General features: G+C 32.9%; 2 protein-coding genes across 3 annotated transcripts; one reads left to right on the top strand and one right to left on the bottom strand.

Moving 5' to 3' along the window:
- Positions 1–6662: 6662 nt before the first annotated feature.
- On the top strand, positions 6663–10222 carry LOC145052126 (zinc finger CCCH domain-containing protein 18-like). Of its 2 annotated transcripts, XM_078999936.1 has the most exons (9): positions 6663–6784; positions 6923–7038; positions 7510–8368; positions 8455–8634; positions 8719–8898; positions 8992–9068; positions 9152–9301; positions 9394–9481; positions 9790–10222. In XM_078999936.1, the coding sequence occupies exons 3-9, from the start codon at positions 7518–7520 to the stop codon at positions 9860–9862; spliced, it is 1599 nt and encodes a 532-aa protein (XP_078856062.1). In that variant the 5' UTR covers positions 6663–6784; positions 6923–7038; positions 7510–7517; the 3' UTR covers positions 9863–10222. The 2 variants fall into 2 exon arrangements, with proteins under 2 accessions (XP_078856062.1, XP_078856063.1); XM_078999937.1 differs by having other exon boundaries at positions 6674–7038; positions 8461–8634.
- Positions 10223–10906: 684 nt separating this feature from the next.
- LOC145052127 (Mitochondrial transcription termination factor family protein) lies at positions 10907–13785 on the bottom strand. The gene is made up of 5 exons (XM_078999939.1): positions 13357–13785; positions 12337–13191; positions 11858–12245; positions 11696–11779; positions 10907–11197 (listed from the first exon to the last, which is right to left on the bottom strand). The coding sequence occupies exons 1-3, from the start codon at positions 13621–13623 to the stop codon at positions 11931–11933; spliced, it is 1437 nt and encodes a 478-aa protein (XP_078856065.1). The 5' UTR covers positions 13624–13785; the 3' UTR covers positions 10907–11197; positions 11696–11779; positions 11858–11930.
- Between the last annotated feature and the right edge of the window lie 2400 nt (positions 13786–16185).

The raw sequence follows: 16185 nt of genomic DNA, 5'->3' as shown, positions 1-16185 counted from the left end.
ACCCTTCAGTAAATAATACATTCCAACTATTTCAGTTAATTTAATATCGTTAAAATTATTTCTAGTAACTTTTCCTAACTGTTTGTTTTAGTTTTAGGTTTATTTGAAGTTTCAAATTTATTTAAAACACACCGAGTATTGTTAAAAAAACACAATCAAACTAAAACTAAAATATAAAAACATTATCTTTTATGGTTTGGGCTAACATACATGTTTAGCTCTTAACTTTTTTTCTCGATAGTCCCGGTTGTTTATATTTATTTTTTCTTTGACCATGATCGAGTTAAAACACTAATATACCATTACTGGTTTCATTTAACATTTATTTTTATTACTTATTAATTATTTATACAATTGATATATTTATAATAAATAATAATATAAATAATTAATAAACAATAAAAATAATGTTAAATGATATGTAAGTTACCCCAAAGATGGTGTTTTTTGAACAAAACTTTGTATTTTTGTATTTTATTTGTGTTTTTTAAACATATGTCTTTAATGATATCTTTTGAACAGAATTGTTTTTTGAACATTTTCCCTTACTTATTCGGGATGAGAAAATACATTGGCTAGCACTTTTGAGTATTAGGAGGATTAATTAGATGTTATATTCCTGGTATTGACGGATTGGCTTTTTTTTCATGAACGTGGTCCATAATGGGCTTGCTTTGGGCTTATTTGAAATTATATTGATCTTATAAAATGTATAATTGACCCCTTAAATACAGAAAAACAGTTAATTAAAAAGAAAAAAGCAAAAAAGACTTCATGGTTTTTTGAGTAAAGTTATTTTGTGAATTGGTCAAATGCAAACTCATGAAAGCAAATACCAATTTTGACCTCACACCTGATACCTCGCATATATTTGACCTAAGAGGAGAAAAACGACGGACTTTGAGATAAGGATAACCCATAAAAAATTTCAAACTACATGGATTATCTTTTAAGAAAAAAAAAAGTAAAGATCAGACTCATTTTTTTTTTAAATCACATGGACTATTTTTTAAGATTTGTCTTGTTTTTTTATCTTGTTTAATTTGATTTTTTTTACTCTTTTGTCTTTTTTTTCCCGCATATTATTAGTTCATTTGGTTTTGTTAGTGAGAGCTTACCATTTGGTGTCATATCCTTAACATTTGGTATCATAGCAACTGTATAGGGATCTATGGTCCGATACCAATCGGCAAGCTCTCATTGACAAAAAAAATTAAATGAACTAAAATTATGGAAAGTATCACAGATCGAGTAAAGAAAACTTATACTACTAAATAAGAGAAATAGAACAACACCTTAGGTTCTAGAACTTCAAAAATTAAGACTATTTATGTTTCATTAGTATATATTGACAAAAATATGTAGTTCGTAGAACGATTAATTTCCAAAATGTCTTGTAGCCTTTTTGATAATTTTCTTGTTAATTTCATGTTATGCCCTTCCGTCCCCTCCTGATATATGTTTATGTAAGAGGTGGCTTACTACAAAATTGTATGTTAGCATTCAAACCCAAATACAAAATGATAAATCAATAGAGAGAGAGATATCTTGTTGGTGAGGTGGTGCCCAATCCTGTCCAATATCAAAACGGAAATAATATATTAACAAAGAGTCTAGCATGATGGACTAGGGGTGTAAACAAGCGAAGCTGAGCTCGAGCTTGAACAAACTCGGCTCGGGATCATTTAACTTATGAGGGGCTCAAGCTCGGGTTCGGCTCGATTTGAGCTTTATTGTACAGAGCTCCGCTCGAGCTCATAAAGAATGCACTCAAGTCCGTGAAAGAACTAGCTATATGAACCACCTAAATCATCATTAGGTGCAGCCTAGTGACTAATACTAATTGAAAGTCAACCCTTTGACCAAAATCCTTAATCAATCAAAGTTTAACCCAAAGTCAAACCGGTTAAAAAGTCAACAGTCAAAGTTAAAGCCAACGGTCAAAGCGTCACGACCTAGCTCATGGTCGTGTCGTGACCACTAGGCTACAAAATAGTGTCAAAACCATTTTTTTTGCGTCGTGACCCTTCCTTGGGCATGTCAGACTTTTCGGGGCAAAATCTAATTTCTTATTAAGCACTTAATCTCTTAAGACAAAAGCAATAACTTTCCAGAACTCACTAAATAAGGTCCTTAATGGACAAAGTTTCCAAATTTATCTACATGCATGTCTTAAATAAGCTTTTCATAAAACCATATAGCTAAAAAGGCCAAAAATAGACAATTGTTGATTGCATGGCTTAAAAGGAAAGGTAAACATGCACTATTTTCACTTAATTTTCTGCTATGTATATTCTTATATCTAATTTTCTAATTTTTGGGACATGAAGTTTTCCAAACTCCAAAGAAACATAACAAAAAGGGCCAAATACACCTAGATGCTCGAAATATCTTCAATTTTTGGGACGTGAAGTTTTCCAAACTCCAAAGAAACATAACGAAAAGGACCAAATACACCTAGAATGCTCGATCTATGAAGCGAAACACATAATGGAAAGAACTTGATGAGTTACAAAGGTCCAAAAGGAGGTAAGGAAGTTGAATCTACTTTGGATCTAGCTTCTTTTGCATAAATGCCACTTGATTCTTCACCAAGAATCACCAAAACACCTCCAAGACACAAGAATGGAAGGAGAGATGTTAGGTTTTCGAAGCTTAGGGGGTATTTGAGATTGTTTTTTTTAAAATGACTTATTGACTTATTAGCTTTTAAAAAAACTAATAAGTTAAAAAGGTGTTTGGTAAACACTAATTGTTCAGTCAAAAAAACAATTTTTAAAAAAATGTAGGAATTTCTGGCTTTTTCAACAAAGGTCATGGCTTTTCCAAAAAAAAAAGTCAATAAGGAGTTTAAGAAGCAATCCCAAACACGCCCAAAATAGGGTTTGCAACAACCTGTCGCGACCCTTATTTGGTCGCGTCACGACTTGATGACATGGCACACGCCGTGTTTATCCGTTAAGCGCATCCGGAACTAGCGTTTTTCCAAAACCCACTTTCTTACTTTCCTTAAAAATAATATTTGACTTTTCGCGAAACAGACATTACACCTTGAAATACATGAATTTTGAAATATGTTACGATCATGCAACAAGTTTATAGATCCACCAATTTTATACCAAGTTCTCGAAAATTTCACCCTCCCGCTACATCCAAACCGCCCCCATTTCAATTAATGGCCTTTAAGACCTGAACCCATTTTGTATCAGGCGAAGTTAGAAAACACCACCTTTCGTTGTACAAAAGAGCTTGGTTAAAAACCCTAAAGCTCCCAAGCTATAGTTTTGTCCTAATTATTCCGCGTAATTTTTGCTCTCCACATCATCACAACAGTATAGAAATGAACTTATTGTAATTTGTTATACCAAAGTTATTTATAAGTTAGCATTTTTTTAAAAACTTTATTTGAAATAGTTTATTGATAGGTTTACTTGAAATAGTTTATTGATAGGTTTATGTGCTTTTTTCAGAAGTTTTTAAGTATATTTTGTATGCTAATTTTCTGCTATGTATATTCTTATATCTTATTTTACATTTGTTATATAGTCTAGCAGGTAGTTTTAAACAATTTTTTTTAATCAAATTGCTTATTATGCAAAAAATAATTTTGATTTGGTTTGTAAGACGTAGTCGATTTTTTGTTGTTTTTGCGTTTTGATAGATTTTTATTAAAATGATTTTATTTTAATCGGTTGTGGAGTACTTGATTTACCTTTCACATTTATTACTTCGGGTTGGATTCAAACGTTGTGGCCTGATTGGGTTTTTAGAAATGAACACTTTTGAGGTTTGGATGAACATTTCGAAATTTTGGTTTGGATCATACAAGACCAAAAATCCGGATAAAAAAATCGAAGTAGAAACAAGATTTAGGTAAAAGGCCCAGGTATTGGATTTGGGCCTGAACAATCGCATCGAATAGCCTGGTTAACTTGTTCGCCTTTTAACAAATGAGTTTCCGCCCAAATCTATTGCATCTGAATCTGATAAGTACATGGTAGTTTGGACCAACATGGTAAATGTATTTGTAAGAAGTGCAAAATAGAACACGTATTTTACCAAGTTTAAAAACTAACTCAAATAATTGAAATACCTTATTATTATTATAATATTTGGCTATAAATAACTGTTATGTTTGCAGTTCACCTTTTCAAATTTCTTAAAAGAAGACACAGTTTATAAGTTCGTTAATCAACATTTTAAATCATAATTAGATATATCTAACTATCGGAAACTTTAAAAGAACGAGATTATGTAAAATGTCTCAAAATACCAGATTACAAAACCATTAGGCCAATTGTGTTTTAATTTGATTATACCAAATTCGGTGTATAATGACTATCATACCCAATTACCCATGGTGACGAAACTCTCTTTGCTGTTTGTTTTTTTTTCAATTCATTTTTTTATATATTTAAGTTTTTGGTGGTTATGTTTTGACTTTTTACAACCATCTATCTATATTTTTATATAAAGGTAACTTCTTAATTTTTTAGATGTTGTAAATAACATCAAAATAAAACTTGGGCTATATCTTTTTTTTTTTTAAATGATTTGATTTGTGTATAATTCGAGTGTTTGTTGTCTATTATGACTAAAATCTATGCAACGACTTGTACTTTGTGCAGTTTAGTGTTGTAAAGTTTGGTTGGTCAAAGGGTCAAAGTAGCTTTGGCGGGAAAAATGGGGGGTTGGGTTTAACTGTAACCCATCTTTTCTAGCGAAGAGATCGACTCCCCCTTTGATCATGCCGGTAGAACCGCTCGTCATTTGAACCTTTCTCTTTTATTCCTAAACTACCCCTTATCCATCTCTTTTTTCATTATACTTTTTTTTATGTATATAATTATTTTTAATTACAAATGTGGACCCTGCTCAAAACAAGTGGATTTGTCACTTAAATATAAAAATACAAGTTTATAAATAGGGTTATATATAAAGTTAACTAATTCCAATACAGTTTTGAGGTTTTATGTCATAAGTTAACTTTTATCTCGAAATTATTTTCAATTGAATCGTATTATTCTTTTGCTTTAGACAGCGGTGACAATACACGATACGATACGATTGACTTTGTGTTCGTGTTCAAGATTCGGCTTACCATGTTTTTGTCGTCTTAATGTTTATCGTATTTGTCGTATTCTGTAAGATTAGTTGTGAATTAAATAACTTAAATGTTTATTTTATTTTATCTTTTCATTTTTTTTCGTATTTGTTGTTTTTATCGTATCTTAATTGAGTCGTTTTTGTATCATGTCGTGTTAACTAAAAGACATGATACAATTGTACGATTTGTCACCCCTAATTTTAAGGTAACTTTATAGCTAACTATTTTTGAAATTTTTGTTTTTCTTGAAAAAAAAAATTTATAGATAAAAATAATGGTTGTTATGATTTTAAAATCCTACAAACGAAAAACGACTTCGATCATACTATGATTTATCTTTAATTAGGGTCTTAAAATCCCGACTAGGATCTTAAAATCTTAACCTGATATGATCCTACCTCTTTAGTGTATATATAGTCGAGCCCCAAAACCCTGCTCATACAAATTGAAATTTAACATAACATGTCCCAAGAGGCGAAAAGTCTCGTCATGTATCACTCTTTCATGCATTCATCTAAAATTTGGGAGATTCTGATCATGTGTTTTTAGTTATATATGATCACGCTTATCTTGTTTCCTTTTCTATTTTTGATGTTTTTTTTTCTTCCTATTTTTTGTTGTTTGTAGCAATAAGAATTATAGCTTATGCTTAATTAATTAAAATCAGTTTCATCATCAATGTCTTAATAAGGTATAATGAATAATGTATAAACAAGACACTGCCAATAAATTTGATCATGACGTTACAAAATATAACATGATTATAGATAAAATTCTAATCTTAACAACTTTAAAGAAACAACTATAATCGATTTTAATAAAAATGAAAAATGATCTAAAATAACAATGTAAATATTAATTGATTACGATTATTACTTTTTTATAGTAATTGTCCAAAATTTTGAGAAAATGTTACATTGAATAAATGTATATTATACAAAAGTTATAGTATAAATACCTATTATTTTATTTAGGCACACGAGATTAATATTGCATTTGATGGTATATGTTATCAATTCATAATTATTGTATTTAAATTCAGTTTTAGAAATTTTTTGTGAATATAGAAAATTAGATGTGATTGAAAGACTACCTAGTGAAAAAAATATATAGATTTTATTTCAAGTAAATAAATACCAACTTAGAATTTTTACATTGAAGTAGCATGCAAATAAATAACAAACTGTGTCACTAACTTATTAAATTATTATAATTAAATTAAAATATATACCAAATTTTGTAGCTGTGTTCAAAGTTTTTTAAAAATTGTTAGAAATCAAGTAAAATAGTTATGGAAGCTAATACAAAATGCAAGCCGTAATCCAACCATCAACAATTGCAATGAATGGTCCAATTATGAACTTTGCTGTCTGTCTTATAAAATAGTTACATGTATACAGAGAGAGAAAGAGATTTGTGTCAGTTGGTTTTTTGAATTATTTTTTTTAAATATAATTATTTAAAAAAGGGAAAAAGAAAAGGGCAAAAGGGTAAATAGAGCATGCACGTCTCCAAGCTGTAGTGGGCTGTGTAGCAAAAACAAATTGTGGGGGCATTTCAAAACACTACCACCACCATCTCTCTATACACATACTCACACACATTCACTGTGTGTTTTTGAGTGAATTTCTTTTACTAAAAAGAAGAGATGATGGATAAAGTGTCCCACTTGTTTTTGTAAGTGTGTGTGTGTGTTTTTTCACGTACTCATTCAAACTCAATATACACACACACTCTCCTCTCTGGACACAGAGCACACCATTTTGTCATTTTGTTTTCCAATTTTGTTTCTGGTGTTGTCGCTTCTTATTGCAGATGATTGAGAAACTTTGCAACGAGAAGGGTTTGAAAGAAGGGTGTTGATGATAATCATCGTGTTCATGTGCAGCTGATTCTGAAAACCCACTCTGTTTTCAAGATTTTTTTGTTGGGTGAGTTGATTTTTTTATTTATATATATCTGTATAATTCTCACGATTTCAAGATATGGGTTTTGTTCAAGATTGCAATTTTGTTCTATTTTTTTTTTTTCCAAGATTATTTGAAAACTCTTGAAAATAAATCACCATGGAACAAGGGTTTCTTGAAGTTCAAAATATTGGGTTTATTTCATCAAGATTTTTTTTAATTGTTTAAATAATCGAAACCCTTTTCTATCTTTATTATTATTTTTATCTTTTCTTGTTTTGGTATGCAAATCATTAACTAATGTTCAATTCTCATGTAATTTATTTTTCCAGATATAGAAGCGAATTTAGGGCTTTTTATGTTTATGCACCTTTTATAAAATCAGTTGTTTACATGATGAAATTACGTATTGTTCTCAAATTCACTTCCCCAATTTAATTCAATGAATTTTGACTGCATTCATAAACTCTCTCTCATTTTGGTTTTTCTTCTCAGATGTGAAAATGGAAGCTTTCGAAGCTGCAAAAATTGTGTACAATAGAATACTAGAAACAGAATCAGAGACCATTACTCGTAAAATAATCGGTTACATATACTTACTTGATCATGCTGACAGAGAAATGATTCGCTTAGCATATTGTCCTGACAATCTAATCCAAAACCTAATTCAAAAAGCCAAAATCGAACTGAATTTACTCGCAAAACCACCTCCTTCACCTCCCATATCACCTTCACTTCAATTCAGCCCAATATTGCATTCACATAGACCCTTTTCGGCTCCACCAAATCTACAAATCCCATCCCCAACCCCTAATTGGGATTCACCGTTCCACTATCCAAACATGGTTCTCGATGATTGTAGGTATCAAAATCAAAATCATGATAATTTTATAGGTTTAGGAGAGCAATTCGAACCTTTTAATCGAGAAATCACAAGTTTTACTGAAAGTTGTTATTCCCCAGATGGGAATTTTAGTGTCAGAGGTAGAAGAGACGTAATACCCACAAAAATCTGCCATTATTTCAGTAAAGGCCATTGTAAACACGGCAATAAATGTAAGTTCTTACACTCCCAATCTCTACACGACTTTAACAATGAACTTATGGGTGATGATCAAACTTCATTTTCACCGGGTTCACTTGAAAAACTCGAGTTTGAGATCACGGAAATCTTGAAATCAAGAAGGGGTAATCCAATTTCAATTGCCTCATTGCCTATGATCTACTATGAAAGATACGGAAGGACCCTTCAAGCAGAAGGGTACCTAACTGAAAGCCAAAGGCACGGGAAAGCCGGTTATAGTTTGACTAAACTTCTTGCACGATTAAAAAACAGCATTCGCCTCATTGACAGGTTTTCTTATATTTTTTATTTATCCATCTTGTTCTTTTTTACCGAGTTTTACTTCTATCTTGAGTTACAATTATGATCTAATTAAGTTGCAGACCTCATGGACAACATTTCCTAGTTTTGGCTGATGATGCATCGATGTACATGGAAAACCGGTATGATAGGAGCAGTTTGAGTCCGGGCCCTATTGTTAGTGGGTCAAAGCAAATATATTTGACTTTTCCAGCCGATAGCACTTTCACCGAAGATGACGCTGCTAACTACTTCAGGTAAAAAAAAAAAAAAAAAATTATAACTGTTATTGGTAAATAAATCCTAACATATTGAGATGGTAACTTTTGTTTGTTTTATAGTACGTATGGTCCAGTTCAAGATGTGAGAATTCCTTGTCAGCAAAAACGGATGTTTGGGTTTGTGACTTTTCATAATTCGGAAACAGTGCAAATGGTTTTGGCGAAAGGGAACCCACATTATGTTTGTGGTGCCCGTGTTCTTGTGAAACCTTATAGAGAAAAATTGAAGTTGTTTGATCGGTATTCATTACTTCTTTTGTTTGTTTTATAATACTTCTCTTACTTTAACTTTAAATGTATAGATAAACTAATTGCATTCCGTTTATAATGCAGAAAGTACTTTGAGAAACTTGAGGGTCCGATGTGTTACCATTCACACCATATAGACATGGACCCTGATCTTCAAGCTAGTAAGATATATATTTTTTTATTAAGCTTTTGTTCAAAACAAATTAATTTTTTTTTCTAATTTTTTAAAAAAATTATTAAACAGGGTTGGACTCGACTAGATTATTCGGTAGGCAACTAGTGGATGAGCCCGAAGTAGCAGTACAACTAGAGATGATGCGCCTATCACAACTTCAGTTGGCACATGGATCTTCCTATCTTGAAAACACCTTCAATGAACAAAAACCGTTTGAAGGTATTGTAATCCCTCGCTTTTTACATTTCTTCAGTTTCTTGATTTAGCTTTTTATTCGTTATTTTCTCAATTTTTTGTTTTCTCTTTTATAGATCAAGCTGATAATTCCAAGTTCCAATCTCCAAAGCTCATGACACATCTGTTAGATCACGCGGGAGCCAACTACACCGATCATGACAAGTATAACCTTTTATCTTACCTTCAGTACTCAGCAATCACCGCAAAAAAAAATAAAATAAAATAATAATAATAATAAATAAATAATCATTCAACAGCCACCCACACACTATTTGGGTGCATGTTGAACTTTTGTGCAGTGACTGCCGATGTGGTTATTGTTTAGTGAAATTGATGTTTACCATCAGCAGTCACTGCCCAAACAGTGCTAAGGCTATCTTAGCACTGTTTGGATGCATGTTGAAGTTTCTTGCTTTTTTTTTTGTTTTAGTGACCTTTGTTAAGTAAGTTGTGGTTCTTTGTTTATGTAGCGAAAACAGTCAAGGGTTGAATCTCCCAGATAGCCCGTTTGCGTGCAACAAGGCATCTAGCAAGCAAATGTAGTGGAAGTAGCAATAAAAGAACAACATTTAGAGTGAAGTGAGAGGTAAATAATAGCAAATGGAACATGGAAAAGAGGAGAAAGATTGAATAGAAAGCAAAGCGACAAGTATAGTTTTAGTTCATTCCATGAAGCAAAATAGCAATGGAAATATGTTTTCTTATTAATGATAGATAAACGTGTTAAGAAATTTCGGGTTTTGGGTAAAAGATGTTTGGGAATTGGTAGATGAAGTATAATAGCTAAATGAATATTCTATATTTTAGTAAGTATAATCGGTTACAGGATAACTAGAGGTGGTAAATTAGTCAAAAAAAAAAGGTTATTTTAATGAAGTGAAATGGGTTGCATTGATTGGTCAATACACTTTATCCGTTCTCTTAACTTTATAGTTGTTATTATATTGTAATTATTGGTAAATTGGAAGGCTCGTACAATAATTAATAATATGTATGTTGCAGAAATTAGCATTTAGATTTTACTCAATTGCTTGAATTGAATAACAAATAAATTAATAAATATAATTGTTTAGTAATTGTTGGAGAATTAAAACGATGTCGTTGGTGCATGGAATAGAGAAATGAGGTTTGACAATCTTGGTTAACGAGAGTCGCGGTAAAAGAGAGGTTAAATGGATATTCCAAAAGTTCCGAATTAAATTCCTTAAGTAATTAATCTTGCTGTAAATGATACTCCCTGTTATATTGGAACACCAAAAATTAATTATTACGACATAAAGTTGTTAAAAAGAAAAGGAAATATAAACACCCTGTTAGTTAATGATTGTTAGTGTATTATGCTGATGCATATTAATGATTGAATTACTCTTTATCTATAAACTGGGACCCATTCAGCAGTTGTCGCCAAACAAATTTTAAAATTGCATAAAGAAAGGCGCAGAGTGCAATAAAGATGCACGAGGTAGGATCAAGATCAACACAACATTGCTTTCAAAGTTTCAACCAAACTCTGCCTCTTCACATTTTCAAGGGCCATTTTTCACAAAAGGAATACACCCCAATCAAAATCAAATACAAAAATACAAATGAAAAACTGTTTTTTATACATATTATTATTATATATAAGCTTAGTCTCGACCAAATTCAGACTTGTACCCATGTATCAGAACCTGAAAACTATATGAATGGACATGAACAATCTCTTATCTATACCTTTCTACATATATTTAGTTTCCTGAATTTTAATAAAAATAAAAAAAGAAAAACACCTTACACATGTTCGTACATATACAAAAAAAAAATCGAACCAGTAGTGGACATTTCTCAATCAAAAGATCCCGGGTGTCTTCTTGCAAACCCACATTTAACAAACTGAACCTGTATGAATTAGGAACAGAGTATAATCATGATTCTTTTTTATTGATAAGGTTTTTCAATCAGTATATTAGAAAAAGAATTTCAAAAACACTTTCCCCACAAATCCTGATATTTACAAATTTGGCCCAATTTACATTCTGCTTCAATTTTGGTCACGTTCTCAAGTCTCTTTTAAAGTTTAAACATCATTGATCCATATAACACTTATAATGGGGGAATAGAGAAACAAGGCCTTATTGTCTACCAAAACCAATTAACCATTAGAAGTAAAATCAATGCTAGTGGTTTGGGTCGAAAAAATCTCCTCATCTAATCTTTATTGATAGGTATTTTAGAAATTTGACAAATAAACATTTTTTCAAACTACATGTTAGGTCAAACAATGGCAAGAACAAAACACAGAATCAAAGTTTTAATGATCATTATTCTTTTGTACCATTCCTATTTCCTAATTACTCTGTAAACTTTCAAATATAAAAAGATACAAAGGATACTAACCTTGAAATAAATTAAGCATCATTTTGAAGCCAATTTCGATTTCTCACTTGTCTCAAAATTAGTTAAAAGAACCTGGATCACTACCTGCATTACCACCAAAACAACATTATTACATAAACAACCCTGAAGAATAATCACATAAAATATAAACATCAGACTTACCAAATAAAAAGAAGCACAAAACTTGTGACAGAATTCGAGTTACATTTAGAAACCAAAATTTGTTGTCCTTTGATCATGACCTTTCATATTTTTTTGCTAAATCTTTGAGCAGTAACCTTTGACGAAATGCCAAGTACTTATCTACACTAGTTCCCGCCCATTGCTGACAAAAGCTTTCATCATTTGGAACAAATGAACTTAAAGGAAAGGGTCCCACTGGAGCTTTTTTTAGGGCAACCAAAAACCGATGGCGGGGCCGGATCCTCTGGTCTAAGGATAGGCTTAGATACGTTGGATACTTGGTCAAAGATTTGACCTCATTTTGAAGTTCATTCACCAAATACAAGTATTTAGGCTTCAAATTGTCCTCAAGAGACAATGAGAACACCTACATATCCCCATAAACACATTATCAGTTATTGTAACATTTCCCAATATACCCATAATGGTAGCAAGAGTAAAGTATAAGCAAAAACTACCTGTGTGAGGCTAGTAGAGACTTTCAATATGTCTGAGTTATGCATGCCGATACTCCTCAAGAAGTTAATTCTTGGTAACATGCCATCTTCAATGCTGTAATGAAGGAGCTGAGGATGTTTCGTGACCATTTTTACTATATTGTCCCTGGGTGCACCAAGTTCTTTTGTAAGGAATCTATACCTCGCATTCCATGAATTATCAATCCGTTGAACCAAAATTTGAGGGCTTAATTGCACAACTTTACTCAAATCACTCTCTTTAATACCAACTTCTTCAATCAAATACCTCACAGTAGGCTTTAATGAATTTTCCACACTGTAAGAGAAGATCGATGGTGTAGCAGTAATGATCTGTCCGATTCTTGAATCCTGAATTCCCAAATTTACCAAAAACGCCACGTGGGATTTGAGATTGCTTTCAACTGTATACTGCAAAATCTGTGGTTGTCTCATGAGGATTTTCTTTATATCTTTACTTTTTACACCAACACTCATCAAGAACTCTAATCTTTCTCGTGCTGCAGTGACGTTTATTTGAAGTGAAGGCATGTGTCTTCCGTACATTTGGATAAAGTGAGAATCTTTAAGGCCAAAAGTTGTGAGGTAGTCAAGTAGTGGAAACCATTTTTCGTCTACTTCTATTTCCTCTGCTAAACGCCGATATTTGTTCTTTGAAGACTTCCCTGTCTCCTTATCTTTCTCTGTGTAATTGTTTCTGTTTAAATTGACCTTTCCGTTTCCTTTGATAACTTTTAGCTTCCTACCCATTCTTGAATACATGCTACCTCCATTGACATTACTTGCAGCTTGCAACTTGCTTTTCGCTTTATCATCACTATAACCTGGTCCTGGGCCCTGTAGAAATACCAATATACCATAGAGTCAAAGGGGATAGTATTGAGCGAAGAGGTCGAACAGAAATAAACGCTATAGATTAACCACTGAAGAACCCTAAAAATGCATAAATCGATAAACCCTAAAATGCGATATAAGATAAAATGAAGGCAAGAGATAGCTCACATCTGAGAGCCAATCATCGTCATCGTCATCAATAGCTTCATCTTCGTTGTCGCTATCGTAAGGAGATAGTCTCTGACCGAACCTAGAGCGACGATTGGACTTGAGAATTTTGGGATTTGAATGCGATGACGATACAGCAAACCTGCCACTGCTTTTTCGTCTTCTTGAATTTAACCCATTGTGTAAGTAAAGCTTCAAGCTTTCGAAATACGAAAAAGAATGACTGTGAAGGAGAGAATTTGATGTGTACAGAGAGGAAACTGCCATTCCTTTTGGGGATAAGGAGAGATGATTCTAAAACCCTAATAGTCAGAAGGAGTTGTAGTAGAATATCCGGTGTGGCCACCATAGTTGGCTTGCTGTCCTGTCTGGATTCCACACAATCGCTAAGTAGTGTTTTAATTCCCTTAAACCCTGAGGACGACTATGGTTTGTTGTTAAGCAATATACGTAGATGCTGAGTGTATCCAAATCGACAAAAATATACGTAGATATGCTGACTGGCAAGAATTGGATAAGACCTAATTAAAAGCGATTACCTGTTCATGTATTTGTGAACTTGTGGCTCTTGGTTCTTGATTTGGTTTGGGAACCAAAACCAAATAGAGTTTTCCTTAAGCAGAAAGGAGTGGGCGCGGGAAAAAGCAGCGGGGCGCTTTCCGTCTGGCGGAACATCGTACCGTTAGGGCGGGAAAGCATAGTGCGGGAAACGGAGAGGGGAGTCTCTCCCGCTCTCTCTTTTGTTGCAATTGGCTGGCGATTTTTTTTTTTTGAAAAGCAACCGTTAATCAACGGTAAAAAAAGTTTTTTTTTTTTTGCTGTAACGGCTCTTTGTGGTTTTTTTAGTTTTTTTTTTTTATCCTTTTTCCACTCCTATAAATACATATATATATATTGTCAAACATCACACTACCCTCTATTCTTTCTGCTTTATATCAAAAAAAAAAAAAAAAAGTTGAATCCCGACAATCAAATACCAACTTTCGATCGAAGGAAAAAAAAAGTCATGGTTCAAGTATAAACATCCCTCATCGCAACATTTTTGCTATCGATTCATCTCCGCAAGGAGTTTACCGCCCCCAACTCGATGCTCACATTCAATCACCACTACAATTTCAATACCAAAATGTTGGTCAATATTACCCGATGCAAGTTCCAAATGTTCTGTCGCAAATATTTTCAAACTTTGTTGTGTTTCCGAATCAACAATCGCCAAATCAGCCTCAACCTCAAACTCAAACCCAAACCCAACAACAACACCAACTTGTCGATGAATCGGATGACGCGGAAGAAGAAGATATGGTTCCCGAAACTCAAGCAACACCACCACCACAAAGACGTAAAGGGAAAAAAACAAGCGCGCGAGGGTGTCACACAACCGGGAAGACAAAAGTCGACAGTATGGGTTCCACACAAAGAGCTAGTGTTGGTCAAAGTTTGGGTTGATATTTCTGAAGATTCGATTAAGGGCAACGCACACCCGGGAGAACATTTTTGGTTTCACATTTTAGAACGATTTCGAGAGGAGCTAGGAAAATGTGACGACTGCTATACGAAACATCAAGTTAATTCGAAGTTTTGAGAAATAGCAAAGGGGGTTTCAAAAATTAACGGGTTGTACAACAACCTAAAAACCCAACGAAAAAACGGCCAAGACGACAAATAAATACTTCAAGAAGCGTTGCAGTTTTACCTTGAGGAAGTCGGAAAACCATTCAAGTGGCACGATTGTTGGAAATTATTGGTCCGAAGTCCTAGGTGGAAAAAATACAAACAAGATTTTATTTTTGGAGTCCAACAATCAAAGCGAACTAAAACGGGCTCTAGTGGTTACACGACCTCCTCCGATGCTCGAGTCGATCTAGATTTAAATCATGACAACGAACTCGAGCTAGAAGAAATTGTCCGCCCAATGGGTATGGGCAAGGCGAAGAGAAAGGGAAAAGGGACTTTTTCGAGTGCATCTGATTTCAGCGTGGATATTGACGAGATGTGGAAGATAACATCGTCGTTTGATCAATATAATCTAAATTTCTCCGAACGTTTGGCTTTCGACAAAGAAAAAGAAGAAACAAGGAAAAAGGAGCGGGCGGAGAGATAATAAATGGAAGGCATGAAGTTTTTGATGGAAAACGTCGATCATCTCTCGGGACCGGCTCTCGAGCTCGTGATGAAGAAGAGGGAAAAAAAATTCTAAAAAAATATTTTTCGTAGGTCGTTGTTGGTTTGTTTGATTTTTAGTTTGTGTGTGTGTGTTTTTTTTTAATTTTCGACTTTTTTAAAATTTATGTTTAATGTAAGTTTTATTTTAATTAATGAAATGCTTTTTATTTTTAATTAAATTTTATGTTTAGTATTAATTTAAAAATTATAATTCATAACAAAAAAAAAATAATTTTATTTAATAAAAAAAAAGTGAGGGAAGGGCTTCTCACCCATTCTTTGGGTTTTAGGTGAGGAAAGAAAAGTGAGGGAAATGAGGTATGACCCACAAAAAATGAGGGAAGCTTCTCTCCCACTCCTTCCAGTCTTAGAACTATTTTTAAAGATTGTAACGACTTTGTATTTATATTTTTCATAACTATATAGTTCATAGATTATAGTAGTTTGTGGTCCGGTTAGAGACCAAGTTAGATCTAAACCAAAATTAGTCGATTACCAAACTAGTTTAAAATTGATATGATTATCGATGTGTATATAATATAATTTAGTAAAATAGCGATAAAATCACTAAACAGTAAACACCTTTCTATCAGACCTAGCAAACAACATACCATAAACTATAAGAATGAATCGAAGTTTTCTAATTGTAATAGAAAATTGTGAATC

The sequence above is a fragment of the Lactuca serriola genome, chromosome 5 (genome assembly GCF_051521515.1).
Source record: "Lactuca serriola cultivar US96UC23 chromosome 5, Lser_US96UC23_V15, whole genome shotgun sequence".
Taxonomy (NCBI): Eukaryota; Viridiplantae; Streptophyta; class Magnoliopsida; order Asterales; family Asteraceae; genus Lactuca; species Lactuca serriola.
The sequence above is the reverse complement of the archived record's forward strand: the minus strand, read 5'-3'. Positions and strand labels throughout refer to the sequence as shown.

What these genes read in the sequence shown, in the direction of transcription:
- LOC145052126 (XM_078999936.1), top strand. Translation starts at nt 7,518, where the DNA reads ATGGAAGCTTTCGAAGCTGCAAAAATTGTGTACAATAGAATACTAGAA. An exon ending in AAATTGAAGTTGTTTGATCG is followed by an intron (nt 8,899 to 8,991) that starts GTATTCATTACT and finishes TTTATAATGCAG; the next exon opens with AAAGTACTTTGAGAAACTTG. An exon ending in AACTACACCGATCATGACAA is followed by an intron (nt 9,482 to 9,789) that starts GTATAACCTTTT and finishes TTGTTTATGTAG; the next exon opens with CGAAAACAGTCAAGGGTTGA.
- LOC145052127 (XM_078999939.1), bottom strand. Translation starts at nt 13,623, where the DNA reads ATGGCAGTTTCCTCTCTGTACACATCAAATTCTCTCCTTCACAGTCAT. An exon ending in ACGATGATTGGCTCTCAGAT is followed by an intron (nt 13,192 to 13,356) that starts GTGAGCTATCTC and finishes GTATTTCTACAG; the next exon opens with GGCCCAGGACCAGGTTATAG. An exon ending in TCTCTACTAGCCTCACACAG is followed by an intron (nt 12,246 to 12,336) that starts GTAGTTTTTGCT and finishes GGGGATATGTAG; the next exon opens with GTGTTCTCATTGTCTCTTGA.